We start from the raw sequence: 19,743 nt of genomic DNA, 5'->3' as shown, positions 1-19,743 counted from the left end.
ACTCCATTTTGCTAATGTGAGACCAGAATGACTCCATTTTGTCCAAAATGGAGCAGTCTCCTTTGTTCTTTCAAATTAATGATTAAATGTGCTTAATCTGGGACAAAAGACATGATCTGTAACTCAAGATTCCTAAGCTCATTACTCAGCCATCTGTTTGCCCTAAAAACAAGTGTCCCAGGCCCACTATCTATAGGACAATCTGTTAACGTGCTGACTATCCACACAAGGTGGTCATGACCATTAGTCAGGATGTCTGCTGACCATCAGTATGTGACAGTAGACCACTAACCTTTGTCCCCATTTTTCTTGTAAAAACCTATACATAATCCCCTTCAACCCCCAATGAGCCTAGCCAATCAAAATTCTACACTTCATACTTGCCAAATGTTAACCAATCATATGGCTGCTAATGACCGAAGCTTGCTGTAACCTCTATAAAAACCCTGCTAATTTGGAACTCGGGGCTCTCAATCTCGATCCGCTGTGTCGGTGACAATTGAGAGTCCCTGCTTAAGCTTGAATAAATGACCCTCGTGTGCTTACATCGGAAACGGCCTCCTGGTGGTCTTTGGGACTTCGTAATCTGGGCACAACACTACAGTTTGGATCTGGACCATCCACCCAAAGTCCCATGTATTAAAAGCTTATTTTCCAGGGTGGCTATCCTGGGAAGTTGTGGAACCTTTAAGAGGTGGGGCCTACTGTGAGGTCTTCAGGTCACTGGGGGCTGACCTTTGATCCTTGAAGGGGATACTGGTACCCCATCCCCTTCTTTCTCTCTTTTCCTTCCACACCATGAAGGGAGAGGTTTTGCCCTATCAATCATCCTGTTGCTGTGGAACAGGCCAATAATAGTCCAGGTTCTTGTGTATAACAAGGAAAGAATCGCAAGTTTATACCCAGTAGTAGGTAACAAGCAGCTACATTTATTGACAATCACCAGAAGTTGTGCTCAGGGCAAGTCCATGCCAACAAAAGATAAAGCACAGATCAATATAAGGGCTGAGGTAACAAAAAAGCACATCACACAGGTCAAAGCACACAAAAATCGCAACAGCAAGAGAGCAACAAAAAGAACAGATAAATCAGGCTTTCAGAATTTAAAAGCCAGGTGCCTCTCACTGAATCTCTAGGCGTCAGCTGTCATTGACAGGAATGATTGACAGTGCTGAGTCATCTTAGGGGCTCTCAACATGTATGCTTGTCCCAGAATTCACTCTGATTTTAATTATATTTATGACATGTAGTACCTATTTATGAAACTGTAATGACGTGGGAGTAGCGTAAAGGTGACCAGAAAGTCCGGCTGGGAGATCCAACATACATGTGCTCTCGCCTAGAGCATCAGAGATCTGGGTTGTTATTTTATTTTCTATCCTTCTTAGGACAATGGAAGCAGGAATAACCTTTTAGAATTAAATGGAGGGAAGGGAGCAACTCCCTGGCCTCCACTGTTTATAACTACACTAGTAACTACATAAAGATACAGAAGAAAACTTGCTCTCACTATTCTTGTAGTCACCAGAGAAGTGGGGTGGGATAGCATGTCCGAAAAGGTCATTTAAAGTTCTAATCAATAAGGAAATAGGAAAAGATTTCAGAGTAAGGAGTAAGGAAAAGATGGAAAATAATTAAATTGTGTTGGAGACAAGGCTGTGTAATTCAGATCTCACAGTCTTGAGGTAGGTGTTATTTTGCCTCAGGAACAGGAAAGTATGCCGAAGGCCGCATGCCCCTTGGCTATGGGCTGAAAGCCCATAACCCAGCACTCCTGAGGCAAAGCTGCCTCTACTGAGGACTTTTGGGTATAGAGAAAATCTGGTTCCTCATTAACATAATCCCACTCACCCTTTCTCTATAGTTGCTGTTCCCTGAAATTCAAGCTACCCTTTCCCCTGAGCTTCTCACTGACTAATAAAAATGAGCCAACCACAGAGTTTTATCTGAGTTTCTCTGCTAGAGGAAGGTCTCCTCCTGGTCTCCCCTTTATATCTTGAAAATTGTCTGTTTCTTTTTATTCCTTGTCTTCCCTAAAAGGTAGTGGAGGGTCTGATCTGCCCCAGTAAAGTTGAAAGAGAGGTCAAATGTTGATAGAATACACATTTTTTTGTCACAGGAAACAAAGTCAATATAAGAGGAGAAAGTGCCCATTCACCTTTTCTATCATTTTATAAGCTATTTAAACTATCCTCTCTGTGACCCTATTATGAATAAACTCAACTCATTAACTCACTCATAGGCTCCACCAACACCCCTTTTTCAGATAGTCTTACTTCTTGTGCAAGATAAAGTTACTTCATCTAATTCTAACAGCTGTTATTGATCGAGGGAGTGACAATGGCCCTTTGGTTGCTTGCTTTCTGAGCTTTGGCATTCTGCAGAATTCAGTTCTTCCCTGGGTAGGAAAAAGCATGCTGATGGGGAAGAAAATATATATAGTCAACATACAGAAGTTTTGTTCACATTTTTGTACTAGTATAAATTGATGTCTTGCTTGTGCAATTAAAGAAAATAAATACAAGATAAGACACTATGTAAGGAGCCCAGTATGGTGGCACACAACTGTAATCCCAGTACTCGGGAGGCTGAGGCAGAAAAATCACTGAAATTTGAGGCCAGCCTGGGCTACATAGTGAGCTTAAGACCAGCCTGCACTACAAAGTGAGACTTTGTCTCAAAAAAGAAGAAAAAAAAGACATTAAGACATGTGGGTGAAGAAAGTAGCACAGAGGCAAGAGTTGGAAAGATAGAATGAAGGTGGGATTGAAAGTGTACATCTAATAAACTGCTTGAATATTTTACTTGCTAGAAACAATTTTAAAAGTCTTAAATCTGACTTTATATTAATTAGAATTAGCTTCTACTGTAAATAACTGAGGCCAGGATATAAAAGGAAGTTAGGCCACAACTGGTTTTCACAATAAGGAAGAAAGAAAAAATGAATGCTAGGTTAGTTAGCAGTCTGTGACACAAGTGTTTTCTTCTTTTCCATTTGATATTCACAAACATTGAGGACTGAACACTTTGAAAGATCATATTGAACTCTAGGAGAACTATTAGATTTTTTTTTCCTGAGGAAACAAAATACTCTCTTTTACTAGAAGACTTCTAGAATTAAAAAAAAATCAAAATATTTCTTTACTTCAAATTTTTATTTCATTTTATTTTTTAAAAATTCAATTTTTTTCTGCTAGTATGCTTTCAATCAAAAAACCCTTCCTCTGTTCATCAGTGGCCAGATATGGACAGGCAACTAGTAGATAGTCAATGGAAAGGCAAGTACAGGTGAAAGGAGACCCTCTTTAAATTAGGATTTTAATTTCTAATTCTAGCTAAGCTATTTCTCCAGCTCCCTACAGGTAATTTCATGTTGGGAGTAAAAACTTACCCTCTCCCCACTAGGCCAGGTTCAAAGAGTGTGACAACAAAACAAGAATTTCAACACATCTCTCTTCTTCTTCTTCTTCTTTTTTTTTTTGCTACCCAGCATCAAACTCAGGACCTTGTGTTTGCAAGACAGGTGGCGGAACCACTGGGCTAAATCCCTGGGCCTCACATCTCTCTTCTTGACTGGAGCCCACAGCCTGGTGAAATCTACATATGCTTATTTCCTGGTTTTTGTTCTATCCCTCCTATACGTTGAGGTGTCTCTGTGTGTTCCAGAAAGGCAGGTTAGCTGCCTTCCAAATTTGGCCAGATTTCAAATACACTCATTCTTCCTTTTCATTTTTTTTTTTCTTACTCTCCAGGATGGGCCAAGACTGAATGAAGTCAGGTAAGACACAGATGCAGGCCTCTGGCTGGAGGCCCCCAAAACATCAGAGGCCAGCCAACAAAGTTCAGGGGTCAGGCTAAGTTTGGTCAAGCAGACTTTGCTAGTACAAAATGATCCCCTGTTGCAGCACAAGTTAAGTTTACCTATTGATAACGATGTCTAGGGGTTGTGTCTGTGCTTGGGAATTATTCTGTGGCTCTTTTTTTCTTCAGTGGCCATTTATCCCATTAAGCAGTTACTCCCCAATGTCTCTTTTCCCCCCAAACCTAGCAACTATCAATCTGCTTTTAGTTTTATTACACCCAGTGAGAGAGAACCAACCAGAGACCGATATTAAATCCACACAGTAGTTTATTACCAGCCGGCACCCGAGCTGAGCATCAGACTCGAGCCCCGACTCGGGGGAGATTAACATATTTTATACACTTTTGAGGCCAACAGTTTCTAGGCCCCCCTATGGGATAGAACTAGCAAACCAAGCAAAAGGTACAGAAGCAGAATGTCCTGGCGTTAGAACATTTGTAAAACAATAGTTGATTAATTGTTGTTTCTAAAAGACTCTCTAAGGGGAGGAGGTTTCTAAGCTTCCTCCTTTTGAGTTCATCTAAAGGGCAGGCAGGTGGGTCATTCAGGAGCAATATGGAGTCTGTCTTGCTAACTGGGGTCCTTCAGTTTCTCCCACCTTGAGATAAATGGGAGAGGAAAAAATAGTGCAGGTAAGGTTATGTTTTTCAACCACAGCACTATTGGAATTTTGGGTGAAGTGATTCTTTGTTCTGTGCATCATGTGCTTTTTGACACTTATTAATAAGACTGATAATAATAATTTGACAAGAAGCCTTATCTGGATACCATTGCAGACTTTAAGGGGCACAGTAAGGAGGGTGCACAATAAATACAAGTTTCAGGTGGGAAAGAAAAAAAAGAAATAATGAGTCCAAGGCAAATAATAAAACTGAATGTTAGCAATGTATACATTCTATACTAATATATATCATCTGAACTTTAATTAAAAATGAATACAGGGCCAGGGATTTAGCTTAGTGGTTCCGTCGCTTGCCTTGCAAATGCAAGGACCCGAGTTCGATCCCTGGTACCAAAAACAACAACAACAACAACAACAAAAATGAATACAATCTCCTTTTAATGTTAAATGGTGCTTTTGAGGCATTCTGGCTTTCTGCAACTCCAAGGGCTTCCTTTTGTGCTGCAGAATTAGTGAAGAAACATCACTCACTTAAATGTGAACTCTAATAGTGCCACCTCTTGGGCATCCCCTGAATTTCCTATTAAGCCCTCTGTCCCTCAGAGGGAAATGCTTAATGCTGCTTATAATGAGACCCCTCTTCCAGCATTAGCTTCTCTTCTCCAGATTTCTGAGCCAGCCATAGTCAACTACTTAATGTTTGGACACAACTGTTTTGTCTCATTCACAATGAATTACTTAACATCCAGCTCCTTGTCAAATTCTTCCCCTGTCCCCTTGCCCGGATTTGCCTTAGTTGTTCTCTTTCCCAACCAAATTCTTCCACATCTCCCTACTTTTATTATGTTCTTTAAGGTCTGCTTCAAAGCCTAGGAGGATACTTCTTGGAAACCTTGCCAAATAATAAATCATATAGAAAACTTACTAAGAGCTAGGCACTGTTCTATGTTCTTTCAAATGCATTAACTCATAATTACCAGGAAAACTGCAGAAAGTAGAAGATGACTATTCCATCTCACATATAAAGAAACTGAGGGAAGGCAGAGGGAATTTCTAAAATGTCATAAAAAATGGACCATGGACTACGAACTAACTCTATCCAATAAAGGGAATGAAATAGGAGGGAATGAATATGAGGTAATGTTAAGAAAAAGGCTCTGGAGGGCACTAAGGAAGGAAAGAATTGCATTAGGATGGGACTTTTTGTATAAAGCATCCAGCTAAGAGCAGAGGAGTATAGTAAAGGCGAGGTAATGATTGCATTGGAGGCTTCTGGAGTCGGTGCAGCCTCTCTGAGAGCACCACGGTCCTTGGTGTACTACAGAAATGGAAGGCTGGAGTAAAAGTTGTTCTTATTTTCCTGACACCCTGCAAAGTATCTGCTGGATTCTCTTCAAAAAGTTGTTGCACATATGCACTTGAACGCCGCACTTTCAAAAGCCCCAGCTGAAGCTTCGGTGACACTTTTTTTCCCCCGACACAAGGTCTTACATACAGTTCGGGCTGGCCTCGCTCCCCAAACCCCTGAGGACGTCACCTCAGAAGCAGCTGCGCGAGGAGAAGCGTCCCGCTAGACACACAATTCCGAGTTGGGGACAAGCGCTGTGTCCCTCAGGTCGTCCTAGGACCCAGGAGCACCTTCGCCTCAGCGGTGGGAACGGTCGTGTCGGATGCCGCAGGAAACCGAGCTTTCCGCGGGCTCCGCACCCCAAGGTCGCCGGCGTCGCGCGGAGGCCTGAGGTGTCCAAGCACGCCAGGCTCGCACCACAGCAGGCTCGGCAGTCCTAGCACCCCTCGCCCTCGCGCGCCAGACCCCAGGGCGGCAAGGTAGGCGGGAAGGTCCGCGAGAGGCCCCGCCCACCTGCTCTGGGGCGTGGCCTATACAAGTCCCACCCCAAACGCCGCGGCCCCGGGGCAACCGGCGCAACACAACAAAATGGCCGTGGCGACTCCGGGAGCCTGAGGGGAGGACTTGCGCGCTTCCGCCTCGCCTCGCCCCGGTGGGGCTGCTCGGCAGGTCTTAGGCGGTGAGAGCCCAGCCTGGGCGAGGCTTGCCCTTCGGCATCCGCACTGGGCGGTGGGGGCCTGCGGCTAAGGCGGGAAGGCCTGGCTCCAGCGTGAGGTGGGCCGGCTCTGGAGGGATCGCGGCGGGGCGTGTGCCGGGAATGGGATTGGATGGCACGGATGGGAGGGCCGGGGCCGGGCGGGGGCTGTGGAGAGGTTGGGTGACCGAGAGGCCTGCGGAGGGTGGGCGGTGGGCAGTGGGGAGTGGGGTGCCGGGGCGGGAGGGAGAGGCGGGCCCGGGGTGTGGAGGCCGGGATACGGAACGCGAGGAAAGACAGGAGGTCCCATGTGTTTCCGCGTCTCTAAAAATGATAGCCTGTCACTTTGGAGTATTCACGTCTCACATACAGCTCTAAGTACTCTTCATGTATTAACTCATTTGGGATTTTAAAATAATGTGTGAGGGATTATCTTCCTGATTTAGAAAGTGATCGCATTGAGTACCAGAGACCTGGTCATTTGCCTCACCTTTTAAGTGAAAAATCTGGATTTGTATTCAGTCTGTCCGGTTTCAGAATCCAAGTTCTTGATTGCAAACAATACATTACCACTTCTTTTGTAAATGAGGGTAATAATTCTGATCTTATACAGCATCTGTGAGGATTTTTATGGTAATGTCTTCAAGAATGTTTAGCATGATCCTTCAGTCAACAAATATTTGTCTATTGAAAAACAAAGTCCCTGCTGTCTTGTAGGTTACAGTCTGGAAAGGGAGGCCAAAAATTATATAGTTTCACAAGTAATTATTTAATTCCAATTGCATAAATGTTCATAAAGGGGACTACTTGTGCATAGACCATGTCTAATAAGGAGATGTAATCCTTTTGTGCATCTTGAGAGTAGAAAGGCCACCTTCTTAACTTTTTAGAGTCAAGCACAGTTCTGGGCACATAAAAGTTGCTTCATGAAATTGGATAAGTAAATAAATCAATGGAAAGTGATTAAATTTGCGTTTTCAGGTATCTGAGTAGAATGAGAGAAGTGGGAGAGAGGAAATTAGGGTGTTAATCAGAGCACACGGGCCAGGATGTTGCAACAGAAAGCCAAGCAGGCAGTTAGGTTGGGATGTAGAGAAATGGGTGGAAGTTTGAGTAGAGGAATGACAATATATAGGTCTGAGTATTGGAATGGATTAGGAGGTCAGATTATTTGTTGGGATAAAGAAGAATGAGTACTTTGGGAAGACAGGATGGATATAGAAGTGTTGAGGTGGGGTTCTAGAGCTATAAGGAAATGGGAGAGACTAACACAGTATTAGGGGAATGGGATAGAATTTGTGGGGAAACTTGAATGGGATGGGATTAGAAAGGGAGAGAAGCAAAAGTGAGCAACACAGATTGGGGAGTTGACTTTAGAAAGAGTTGCCTGGGGGTAGAGACTTTGAAGAGGAATAGGTGATAGGGCTTGAGAAGGCTAAGGAGTAAGGGTATTTCAGTAGGTCAGAGAGTATGGGATGAATTAGAATTTTAGGGAAAGTACTGAGGTATGAGGAAAGGGCTAAGAAAGTAGTGTGAGGGAAATGGGGGTGAAAGTGGGTGGATATTTAAATATGAGGGTAGTGTGTTGGGAGAGATGGAAGGTTTTGGGATGATCGAGATCTGCCTCATTTGGAAATCAGTGAAGAAGATAGAAAGCTAGGAATGGTAGGAAAGGCTGGACAGAGATAGAGGTGGCTAAATCTAATCCCTGGTGGATGGGTAGATTGTCAGATCAGTGCAAGTATCTGAATTTTTTGGGTGGCGGGATAGTTTTGTAGCCTGGTCATATGATTCTGATATCACAGTATTCCAAGGCCTTGTTCTTGCTATATAAACCATCCTGTAGGCCTTTAAAATGTGTCTCCAGCTCTAGACATCTATTGGTTGTTTTCTCTATTGCTCCTTCAGTCATTCTAACCCTACCTCTCAGCTTTCTTCTCTTTTCCATTGCTTGGTCTTTGTTGGTGTTGGAAACCACATCTTAGGGTCAAGTTATGTCCCATTTGTTCCTTAAAATTGTTATTCAGGATTTAATACCTCCACTCTGTAGTCTTTGAAATAGTGCCAGCCATTCTCAAACACTGAAAATCTTTAGTTCTGATTCACTGAGGTAGTGTTCTATGTGATGTTTATTGTCCAAGATTTACAGGAGCTATGGCAACCCAAGGAGAGAATCTGGGAATGCATCGTGACTTTGAAATCATCACTTATCTTTTATATTCCAAATCATAAAAACAAGGAATTCTTCTAGGTTTCTGGAATCATTCTAATATATATTATTTAACTAAATGATTAGCCTAAGTTTTACTAATTAGGAGATATAACAAAGGACCTCACATAGTCAAGGGAGGAACTCTGGTTAGTTCACTATTTTTAGAATTTAGAGAGAAGACTAAGATGAAGGATATACAGTAATTATATTGCATAAAAATATGTGATGCTTTTTTAAAAACACAGGTAATTTCAAAACTATAAATTATTTCTGTAGCATTTATTCTTTTATATAATGTGTCATGATATGGATAAGGATATTTAAAAGTGAAATTGTGCCCAATCCTTCCCCTCTTTTGTTTTGTGTTTTTTTTGTGTGTGTGTGTGTGGGGGGCTTGCCTTTATAAAAATACTGTTTATCATCCATTATTCCATTTTACTCATCATTAATTAAAATTTTACTTAAATGCCTGCCTCTTAACTCTTCTGGAATTTGAATTATTCATGTTTAGAAGGCAAATACTAGATCAGCTTAGCATAGACTTTTTCCGGAGAAGAATAAGATAATATTAGATGTAAAAATTTTTACATGCTTTTGAAATGAGGACCAAGAGTCTTGTGGCCGTGACATAAATAGCAGTTATGTGAATGGCGAGGGGGGGGATGGGAGTTGGTGGTGGTGGTGGTTCTGACTCATATGGATAGTTACATATGAAAAAAATGAAAGAAAAAGTACAGATAGAGATAAGTTTACAGTTTAAAGCAGTGAAGGAAGATATACAGTGAGGCATTTGGCCATATTGTAATTTGTATCTGTGAAATAATAATTGACTTTAAAAATTGTAGTAGGTTTTCTTTTTCCAAACTGCTCATCTGTGTTTTGATGATTTCAGTGATCCTGTCTTATATAAAATTTTCTGGTTTTCATTTATGAATTGTTTTAATAGTGTAATCCATTAATCTAAGTTATTTAGTGACATTTACTTATGGTTTGTTTTAAATAAGGCATCATGCTAGGTGGTAGAGAATAAAACAAATGTAATCTGGCCTCCAGAAAACTCAGCTATATGACACAACAATGAGGAATATGAGCTTTGGAATCTGATCAGGATTCAAATCTTGTTTTAACCAATTAGGAATCTTTGCACAAATTAACCTCATCAGTAAATAGGAAATAGTAGCCACCTATCTTATGGAGTGGTATGTCACTGTGATGATACACATAAAGAACTTATCACAACATTTGGTTCTCAGTAAGCCCTCGGTAAATGTTAGCCTCTACCATTATAGTCTTTAGAATTAATATTAGTAGTAGCAGATCATATTTTGAGAGAGGCTTATGTTTTTGGAAGTAACCAAAGTTCATTTAGTGTCATGTTTACTATATAAAGTCAGTGGTTGAACTGGGAAAATAAAAATGGAATATAGCTTAAAGTGATGGATCTGATTTCAAACAGGACCAAAGAGGAATTCTAGAAGTGTTTTGACCAAGATAAGTATTCCTAGAATGATTGTATTATAGTCATTGAAGAGATTATATCTGCTAAGTGCTGGTTAATTGAATATATTAATGAATTCTGTTAGTGGCAGCTCTCCTTTATATATGCTGTAGATACCCTAACCACTTAAATTCTTTCATAATTCTAGTCTGTATAATACCCATGTACCTGTGGAGACATATTATGTATTAACAGGTATACCAAAAAAAGGAAGTATTTTTCCTACTTTCATAGCACTGTACTACTTCTGACACCAAATGTGTGGGAGTTGTTTTTACACATACCCAAGCACTTCTGTAGTGGTCACCAGCTGGATGTGGTCACCAGCTGGATGTCTTCTCATTCAATTTAATTCTGAAATTATCTACCTGGACTGAATGTTGTATCTTACAGTTGAAGCACTTGGTTCCACAAGACTGCCACTAACCTCAGATGCCAGTTGCAAGTAATAACTTGTTACCTGTCCTTCGAACTGGCTAGCTATAAAATACAGCTTCTACTACCCCATTTGGATTCTATTTCCTTGCTCTAGGCTTGTGGCTTGTGGCTCATAGATCTCAGGGGAGCTCTTTGCTTGTATTTATCCATTTATTATAAAGGATTCAAATAAACAGCCAGATGGAAGAGATATATTGGGTAAAGTATTAGGAAGGGTCATAGAGTCTGTGACCTCTTTGGCAGGCCGTATTCTGTGCATTCTTTAGCAGGCTGTATTCTATGTAAACTTCTATCCAGAAGTTTACTAGGGGCTTCTTACAGAGAGGTGGAAAACTTGTAGGCTGTAGCACCACTAAAATTGCCAATACCCTTTTGTTAAACTATTGGTTTTATAGGACTCCAGTTAAAACAGCAAAAGCAAGATCAAAAGCAAGAAGGGTCCTTGGAGAAAGTTGTGTGTACTTTACTTGTACTCCATCCTTCTCAGGAAACTCTGCTGATCTCAACAAGTACTATCTAGTTTCAGTGGGTCCTTGTGCTACAGTCTTTCTGATATGCAGCCATGACATCTGGTAGGGGGCCCATGGACAGCTAGATGAGGGGAGGGAGTCACAAGATGCAGTTACTTTGGCTAGGGTTTGGAGAACAATTCTCACTGCAGTTCTAGATGTAATAACTTGATCACTGAAGAAGAATGAACCTTGCTAACTGTAGTGAAAACTCTTACAGGTTTTGATGATCGCCAGGCTGTGTTCTTGCAATGAAGAAAGGCTCTCTGCATCAAAAGTTCTCCAAAACAAACATGTCACCATCATCTCACTCTCCTAGTCCATCATCTCTTACATCCAATATGAGATCTAGGTCACTTTCACCTTTACTTGGATCTGGGATTCTATCTTTGCATTCTGAAGAACAATGGTCACATGAGGAAGTCAAGTATACAAACAAAAACAGTGTGCTTTTGGACTGTCAAGACGAGAAAGGTATTGCTTTTTAATCAAATAATTTGTCTGACCACATATGCTTAGGCAGAAATGGAAAATATTGAGCTCATATTTTTGGTCATAATGTAACTCCCATCCTGGTACTAACTAGAAGTGATGTTTTTATGGATAGAAATTATGTAAGGACAGTGAGGAGACTGAATCTTTGGGGTGAGGATGAAGATGTCTGAGCCAGTTAGGAGTAGGAAATTTCTAGAAAGAGGAAGCTTTATTTCCCATGGAAGTTGTAAGATCTTGTGCAAATAAGTTTTCATAAATTAGAATACATTGGACCCTTGACTTATGAGCTCAATTCATTCATGAGGGCTGATTGTAACTCAAGTTGATCAGGCTCCGCTGCCCAGGCTTCAAAGTCTCTCTCCTGTATAATTTTAGACCACACTTTCTTCCAGGCAGATCTCAGGGTCCTTAGAGAGACACTGGCCCAGGATTTCTCAGTTAACCCCACATAGGAAAGGATGTTGTAATGTTCCTTCATTCTTTAAGGGTTAAATCTGTATCAGAGACCATCTGGAAGCACAAGCGACCAGCATTCAGGTCCTAACTCAAGACTTTGGTCATAAGTTAAAACTGAAATGCTCATTGTAACCCAAGTTGTTTGTATGTCAAGCCAGTTGTAACTTGAGGGTCCATTGTTAATAATTTCAATATCAAGGTTTATATAAAAATTAAAAATTTTAAATGTCAAACATTTAGCACAAAGCTTGGGATACAACTAAAATTATATAATATAGTTAAGAAACACTGTAAAGTAAAATATTAGTTATTTTGATTAGAAGTAGGTGACTTTTCATTTTTTACATTTGTATAGATTAACCTTTTTGTTGTATAGTATCAAAATGATTTTTTTATATTCATATCTGCCTCTACTGATAATTATGTTTCTGTAATTTCAGCACCTGATTCACGTGTAGGAATCCGATATATTACAGAGGCTCTCATTAAAAAACTCACTAAACAGGACAACTTGGCCTTGGTAAAATCGCTGAACCTTTCACTTTCTAAAGATGGTGGCAAGAAATTTAGGGTAGGTTTCCAACAATTTCTGAATATACACATTGATTTTAATTTTCTTGTGCTTTAAAAGTACCAAGAAAAATAGAGAAAGGAAAAAGTCTTTGATCTTATCTTATGTTATTAAATTTGTAGCAGGCTTTTTATTGTTTCCAGTGAAAGAAGACTATCTCCAAATTTATAATTCCCTATTAATCGATATTCTATACATTATTGATTGTCTCTAGAAAAGAGATTGATAAACTACAGCTTGCAGGTCATGGCTTATAAATAAAGTTTTATTGGAGCATAGCCATATTATTTATTCTGTGGCTTTTTATGCAGTGTAGTAGAAAAGCTTAATAATTGTCACAGAGACTATATGGTCCATAAAGCTAAAAATATTTATTATTTGGCCTTATTGTAAAAAGTTTGCTGTCCCTGCTTTAGTGTGTTCGTTATTTTCCTCATAACTACACAACATGAATAAATTGTAATAGCTTAGTTTTTTAATTGGGAAAAAATAAAACTTAGATTCTATCACATTAGTCACAAAAATTCTAGGAATGTGAAGAGGTAAATAAAAATAGTACAGAAGAACTGACCAACAAAAACTGCTATAAAAGTTATTAGGAAAGAATATAGAATTTTTTTTTTAACTGGGAATTGAACTCAGGACCTTACACTTGCCAGGCAGGTGCAGTGCCACTGAGCTACATCCCTGGCAAATATGTTTAAAATATTAGAGTAGGGAAGGCTATCCTATGCAAACACTAACCCCTTATACCTCAAGGAAAAATACTGATAGATTTAGCTTACAGAAACATTTAAAAGTTATGTTTAATAAAAGACATCTTTTTAAAAGTTAAAAGCAAAAATCTGACAGGTAGCATTTATAACATTTATAACGGTATCCACGTAATATGAAGATCTCCAAGTCCAGGGATGTAGCTCAGTGGCGCTGCACCTGCCTCGCAAGCACAAGGTTCTGAGTTCAATCCCTGGTACTGGAAAAGGAGAGGAAAAAAAAAAAATATATATATATATATGTATGTATATAAATCTACAATTCAATAAGAGCAGAAAAGAGAGAACAACATGTGCAACAGATATGAAAACACAGTTCAAAAAGTACTATAAATGATCAATATCAATATGAAAATGTGTTCAATTCATTAATATCAAAGAAATGTGAAATAAAACAATAGTTTGAGAATAATTTTCATCGTGTGCATCTAATGGACAAGATTTAAGAAGATTATTTCAGTGTTCAAAAAGTCATGGGAAATGGGTAGTTTATGTTCTTGTGGACATGTGAATTGATATAGCATTTTAGGTGGGTGGTTGTATTTATCAGAGTTTTAAATGTGCTTATTCTTTGATCTAGTAATTAAGTTTATATTCACTGAATTTATATCACTGACCCAGAGATTCTCTTCTTTGATGTTTATCCTACAGATACTATTTGTACATGTATGCAAAAGTCTCACTATGCTATTTTTTATTAAGCATTATTTAAATAGAAAAACTGGAATTAACTAAATGTCTGTCCATAGGAGATTAGCTAAATAAATTATAGTACAACATACTATGAAATACTATGATTTTTTAAAATGTGATTTAGAGCTCAGTGTGTTAACATGGAAAAATGTCCACAGTTGTTTCAGGGAAAATAAAATAAATTATAAAGCATTTTATTTATCATGTCTCAAAATATTTTTTGAAATTCTGTTTATATATGATAAAAATAAATAGAGAGAACTGGATGCTAGCCATACCAGCCTCTTCACAATGAGCAGTGTAATTTTACAGGAGAAGGGGGTTTGGGAAGAAGATGTGAGGACTTGAGTGTTTTTGTTTTGTTTGAAATTTTTGCTGAGATATATTGCTGAAATTTTTGCCTTGTATAATTAAAAAGGGAAAAGGAAACATACTGGTGTTTAAAAGTTGCAAAAAGGAAATATCAAATTAATACTTAACTATGATATTATGTGTCAGGGTTTGTGTCAGACTTTGGAGGTAGATACAAAGGTAAATGAGTTTGGTTTCCAGTCTGGGCATTCAGGGCTTAGTGTGAAGAATACCCAGGGCTAAGAGGAGAAACAGAGAGAAACAGAAAGCATGCACAGGTGAGACCAACTCTGTGAAAAAGCCTGGAGAAGCTCTTAGAACATGGGCCCAGAGCACAATGAGAGGAGGACTAAGGAGGGGGAACTTCAGTCAGAAAAAGATGATAAAAGAATGTTACAGGATAGTCAAGTAAGATAAAATTGGAAATCAGTGGATTTGGCAGTTAAAAAGTATTTCTTTTGTTTCTCAAACCCACCAAGTTCATTCTTTCAGGTCCTCTGCATTTTTTTCCTCAGCTTGGTATTCTCTGTCCCTAGGTGTTCACCCAACTGGCTTCTTGTTATTAAGGTAACCATAATTAGTCAGCCTCTCCTTCTTCAGTCAAGAAATATTTATTCAGCTTCCCTGTATGCCAGGCAGTAGTGCTGTAGCAATATACACAACAGACACAATCTGCCTTTCATTCTTTCACAAGATGTTGTCTTTATTTTCTCATTAATTTTATTTACTGTATGAATATCTTGTTTGCCTATTTGCTTATTGTCTGTCTCTGTAAATGAGAACAAAAATCTTGTTTTTCTTATTCACCACTATATTTCCTATACCTAGAACAGCTCCTGGCACATAATCCATGTAAAGTATTTGTGGAATGGATGAATGAATGGTAATTTTGGAAAGAATTATTTGAATACATTTATGTAGTAGAATGTGTATGGTACACAAAAGAGGGAGGAACACAGAAAAGTTGAAGTAGAGGGAATGGTATTGGGAGAATTCTTGTTAGACAGTTTGAGCTTCTTAGTGTATATAGAAAATGTTATTGTCTACATTGGAAGAAGGAAGGTTTGGTGACTTGAGAAGAGTTGCTACTTGTGGTCAAGGAGAGGTGTGCTAGGATTGTCTAAGAAAGTAGTAAGGGTTTATTATTCTTGGATGGCTGATCACAACAGCCCATGATGTACATACTTAAATATTGTGCGTGTATGTCACGGTATCTGTTGTGTAAAGTGTTTACTCATTTGTTTCCGATTAGTATATCGAGAATTTGGAAAAATGTATTAAGCTTGAAGTGCTGAATCTCAGCTATAATCTAATAGAAAAGATTGAGAAGGTGGACAAGCTGTTAAAATTACGAGAACTCAACTTATCATATAACAAAATCAGGTGAGTAATAGTTCTTTAGGGAGCATCGCAGAGTCTTCTTTGTTAGAGAGGTAGGCTAGTGCTATCCCTATAGTGAGGACTCCTTTGAAACAGCAGATGTTTTGATCCTTAACCACTAATTGGCTAGCCCTTTACATGTGATAACTATCTTTATGTTTTGGCATTACTTACATACAGAATGATATTTTTTATCTAACATTACTGAAGATGCAGATACATTTTTTTGAATACCAAATTTTATCTTAATTCCATTTTTGGTAGGAAATTTCCCCAGATGTTGTCTGGGACTCACTGTTTTGTTTTATTGTGTAAAGAACATTGACATGAAGCAGAATGTTTTACCCCTGGCATTTTGATTTCAACGATATTCCAACTCATTTGATCTTTATTGACATTCTTTTCTCATTGCTACAAGAAATATGCTCTTAGCCAGGGATTTAGCTCAGTGGTTCTGGTGCCTGCCTCGCAAGCACAAGGTCCTGAGTTCGATCTCTGGTACCAAAAAAAAAAAAGAAAGAAATATGCTCTTAGTCTTGTTTCAGGTTTATTATAGACAAAATGATGATGAATCAAATCTTGAAAATCTTTTTGTTTTGTTTTGTCTTTTTGGTGCTAAGGTTTAAATCTTCTAAGCATGCAGCTTACCTTTGAGCTACATCCCCTGTGGCAGATCTTGAAAATATTACACGTCTGTGCTTCCCTCAAAGTCAGACTTAATAAATATGATGGCCAACAAATCAAAACCAAATGACTAGCAGTTGCAGAAGTTACAATAAGACAAAAATGAAATAGAAATAAAACATAACATCAAAGTCGTCAATAAGATTTGTATAAAAAGAATTGATGTTGATGAAAATAATTTCAGTGATATAAAAATGAAAATACAGCTTAGTTTTGCTATGTATAGAAAATTGATCAAGAAATTAATTAGATTGCTAGTAACTTCAGAAAAATTTTATCACTGCAAATTTATCTGTATGGGTGATAAATGTTTTTATTAATTAAGAAATATTCTGATTATAATACTTGTATTCATAGGCACAATATCATTTTAAGGCCTCCCATATCCTGCCAGCGCAATTAATCTTTCTGGGATAATCTTTGGTAGGACTGTAGAAAATAGCACAGTATGTGCTGTTGAGTTCTCTAGTTTCCTTTGACTGTCTGTTAGTAATTTTCACAGTAGCAGTAAGATTGCTACTTGTCTTATGTTATGAGGTCTTGAACTCTGACATTATTGGGATTACTGGGCTCAGTGCTAAAGGGTTGGCAGTTTACCTGTTCTGAAAAATTTGTTTTTAGTTACTTTGTTCTCATTTATGAGAAGGGTTGATAAATGAAAACTATGAAAACTAACCCTACATGGAACCATAGCTCTTAAAATGAGAAGGATTTCATCATTGTATTTAGCTAAATTTGACTTTTGTCCTTTTGTTTACAGCAAAATTGAAGGCATAGAAAATCTATGTAATCTGCAAAAGCTAAACCTTGCAGGAAATGAAATTGAGCATATTCCCATATGGCTAGGGAAGAAATTGAAATCTTTGCAAGTCCTCAATCTGAAAGGGAACAAAATATCATCGGTAAGTCATTCAAAATAGCAAGAATTTGTTTTTAAAATTTTAGGGTTTGTTGATTAAAAACCTAATTTTTTTTTAATGAGATTTCTTCTTAGTCCATTGACCAAAGACCATATTCTGCTAAAACCCAGGATTCACTATAGTAATTAAATACAGGCAGTTCTCATATTTCATAGATTCCAAAATAACTAAGAGTTGCTTTCTTGGATTTTCACATTTATCATGTTAGAGACCTTATTCCCAGTTTACAAGTAAACCCTCAGAGAGGTCAAATCTCTTGTCCAAAGCCACAGTTTGTGCCAGAATCCAGATTACTGAATGTGTCGTAGAGTTCCTTTTTCTGACAAAATTACTGTATAGTAAAGTTCTCAGACTTATGAATTAATCTTGATTATAGCACAGGGTGTTGGAGTAAGTTGATCACTAGGTTTTTATAGTAGAACAACTTTGTTAACACATAATTGATTAATGACATATTTTTCTCTGTAGTATAATTTATTATTTTTTTCTGGTATTTATTTACAGTTTGCTGTTCAGTAAGCATCTTCTAGGTAAAAACAATGATTTATTTAAATGTATATTAAAATTGGAAAAAATAGAAAATAAAAGATGTAACTTCAAATATAGGCCTAGACTTGGCTTCTTTGACTTTAATTGCTGTAAAACTCACTGTTTAAATTGAAATACAGGGCCAGGGATTTAGCTCAGTGGCGCCGCACCTGCCTCACAAGTGCAAGGTCCTGAGTTTGATCTCTGGTAGCCCCCCCAAATTAAATAAATAAAAATACAGTAAATAACTTGTTTACTTCTTCCTTTACCAGAAGTATTATAAGGCTCAGATTAAATGATATGTATGAAAATGCTTTTAAAACTTTAAAACACTGTGTAAGTCTAAGGCTATGTTTTTTAAACTGCCACTCATGGGCCCAGTAATAAGAAGCAATATTTATTTAATGCAGTGTTATAAACAGTACCTATACTTTTTGTTTCATATTCATAAAGTTTTGATAAGATAACTCTGTTCTTTCACTGTGATAGCCCCAGAGCCTCAGAGCACAAGCTCCATGTCATGTAGAGAATCGCCTTGGAGCTCTTGGAGCTTATGGGCCTAGTGGGAAGAGGTAGCTTTGAACCTTAAACTTGACACAAGTAGTCCTCGAAGTAGTAGTTGATCCTTAAGGTAGTATTCAATGTCAGCTGAGTAACAGAAAAATCATTCAGGAAATATTTATTATTTCTAATTTCATATGATGTTCTCATCCCAGTTTATATTTGACATTGACATCCTTAAGACTGATGCACATTCACTTGAGAAAAGGATTATTTGCATTAACTATTTGGAGTAGTGTTTCTCAACTTTTTAAAATCCTTCTTTGTATAAGACTCTTATTTTAAAAATGTGAATATCTACCTATCCTTGTGTCTGTTGATCACAATTGATAACTCATTTATCTGAAAATTTACTAAAATTTTTTGTAATCTTTCATTTCTCAATTTGTGCAATTAATATGAGAAGATAATAGATTTAGAGTGACAAAGGCTTGAATTCGAATCCTGTTTCATTTTACTTAGAGGCTCTGAGCCTTAGATATGTCACCTACTTTCTTTGAACCTCAGTTTCTTAACTATAAAATTAAGATGATATTTTTATTATAGGTGGTTGTGAGGAGTCACAAATGAAATGATATACAGAAAATGCTTAATACTGTCCTGGTACACTGCATACTCATTTGCTCCCTTTCTGTTCTTCCTTCATACCATTACTTTTGGATAATGGATTTCACAAATGGTTTCTTATCATGTTTAGAGCAATTTCCTTGATTTATTCTTTTCTTTAAGTAGTTTATGATTTTTAAAGTGAATATATCAATAATTACTATCATGTCATTTCAGCTCCAGGATGTAAGCAAGTTGAAACCACTTCAAGATTTGACTTCTCTGATCCTAGTTGAAAATCCAATTGTGACCCTTCCTCATTACCTCCAGTTTATCATTTTCCACCTCCGTTCACTGGAAAGTTTGGAAGGTCATCCAGTAACTACTCAGGATCGACAGGAGGCTTTTGAGAGATTCAGTTTAGGTAAGATGACCTTTTCAAAAAAATCTAAATTTGAATGAGAAAGGAATTTATTTTCAGAAGTTATCTAGAAAAACATATTGTATCATAAATTTAATAATGCTATAAAAACTTTCAAGGAAAATGGTATTATAAATCAATTAATAAGTTCAATATTTATTGAATATACTGTGCACCAAGC

At 37.9% G+C, this 19,743-nt stretch overlaps 1 protein-coding gene across 4 annotated transcripts in view; it reads left to right on the top strand.

Annotated features, from left to right (window-relative positions):
- The first annotated feature begins 6,384 nt into the window (after positions 1–6,384).
- Positions 6,385–19,743, top strand: part of Cntrl (centriolin) — an 80,200-nt gene continuing 66,841 nt past the window's right edge. For 2 of the 4 annotated variants that reach the window (XM_087183275.1, XM_004849461.4), the window contains exons 1-6: positions 6,385–6,606; positions 11,404–11,657; positions 12,575–12,705; positions 15,775–15,905; positions 17,347–17,488; positions 19,379–19,565. In XM_087183275.1, the coding sequence (XP_087039401.1) occupies positions 11,435–11,657; positions 12,575–12,705; positions 15,775–15,905; positions 17,347–17,488; positions 19,379–19,565 (814 nt within the window). In that variant the 5' untranslated portion in view covers positions 6,385–6,606; positions 11,404–11,434. The remainder of the gene's footprint in view (positions 6,607–11,403; positions 11,658–12,574; positions 12,706–15,774; positions 15,906–17,346; positions 17,489–19,378; positions 19,566–19,743) is intronic. The other 2 variants (XM_013073602.3, XM_087183276.1) reach the window with 2 other exon arrangements.

Source organism: Heterocephalus glaber, unplaced genomic scaffold (genome assembly GCF_053883595.1).
Source record: "Heterocephalus glaber isolate CG9 unplaced genomic scaffold, H.glaber_assembly_v1.0 deba00001479, whole genome shotgun sequence".
Taxonomy (NCBI): domain Eukaryota; kingdom Metazoa; phylum Chordata; class Mammalia; order Rodentia; family Bathyergidae; genus Heterocephalus; species Heterocephalus glaber.
The sequence above is the reverse complement of the archived record's forward strand: the minus strand, read 5'-3'. Positions and strand labels throughout refer to the sequence as shown.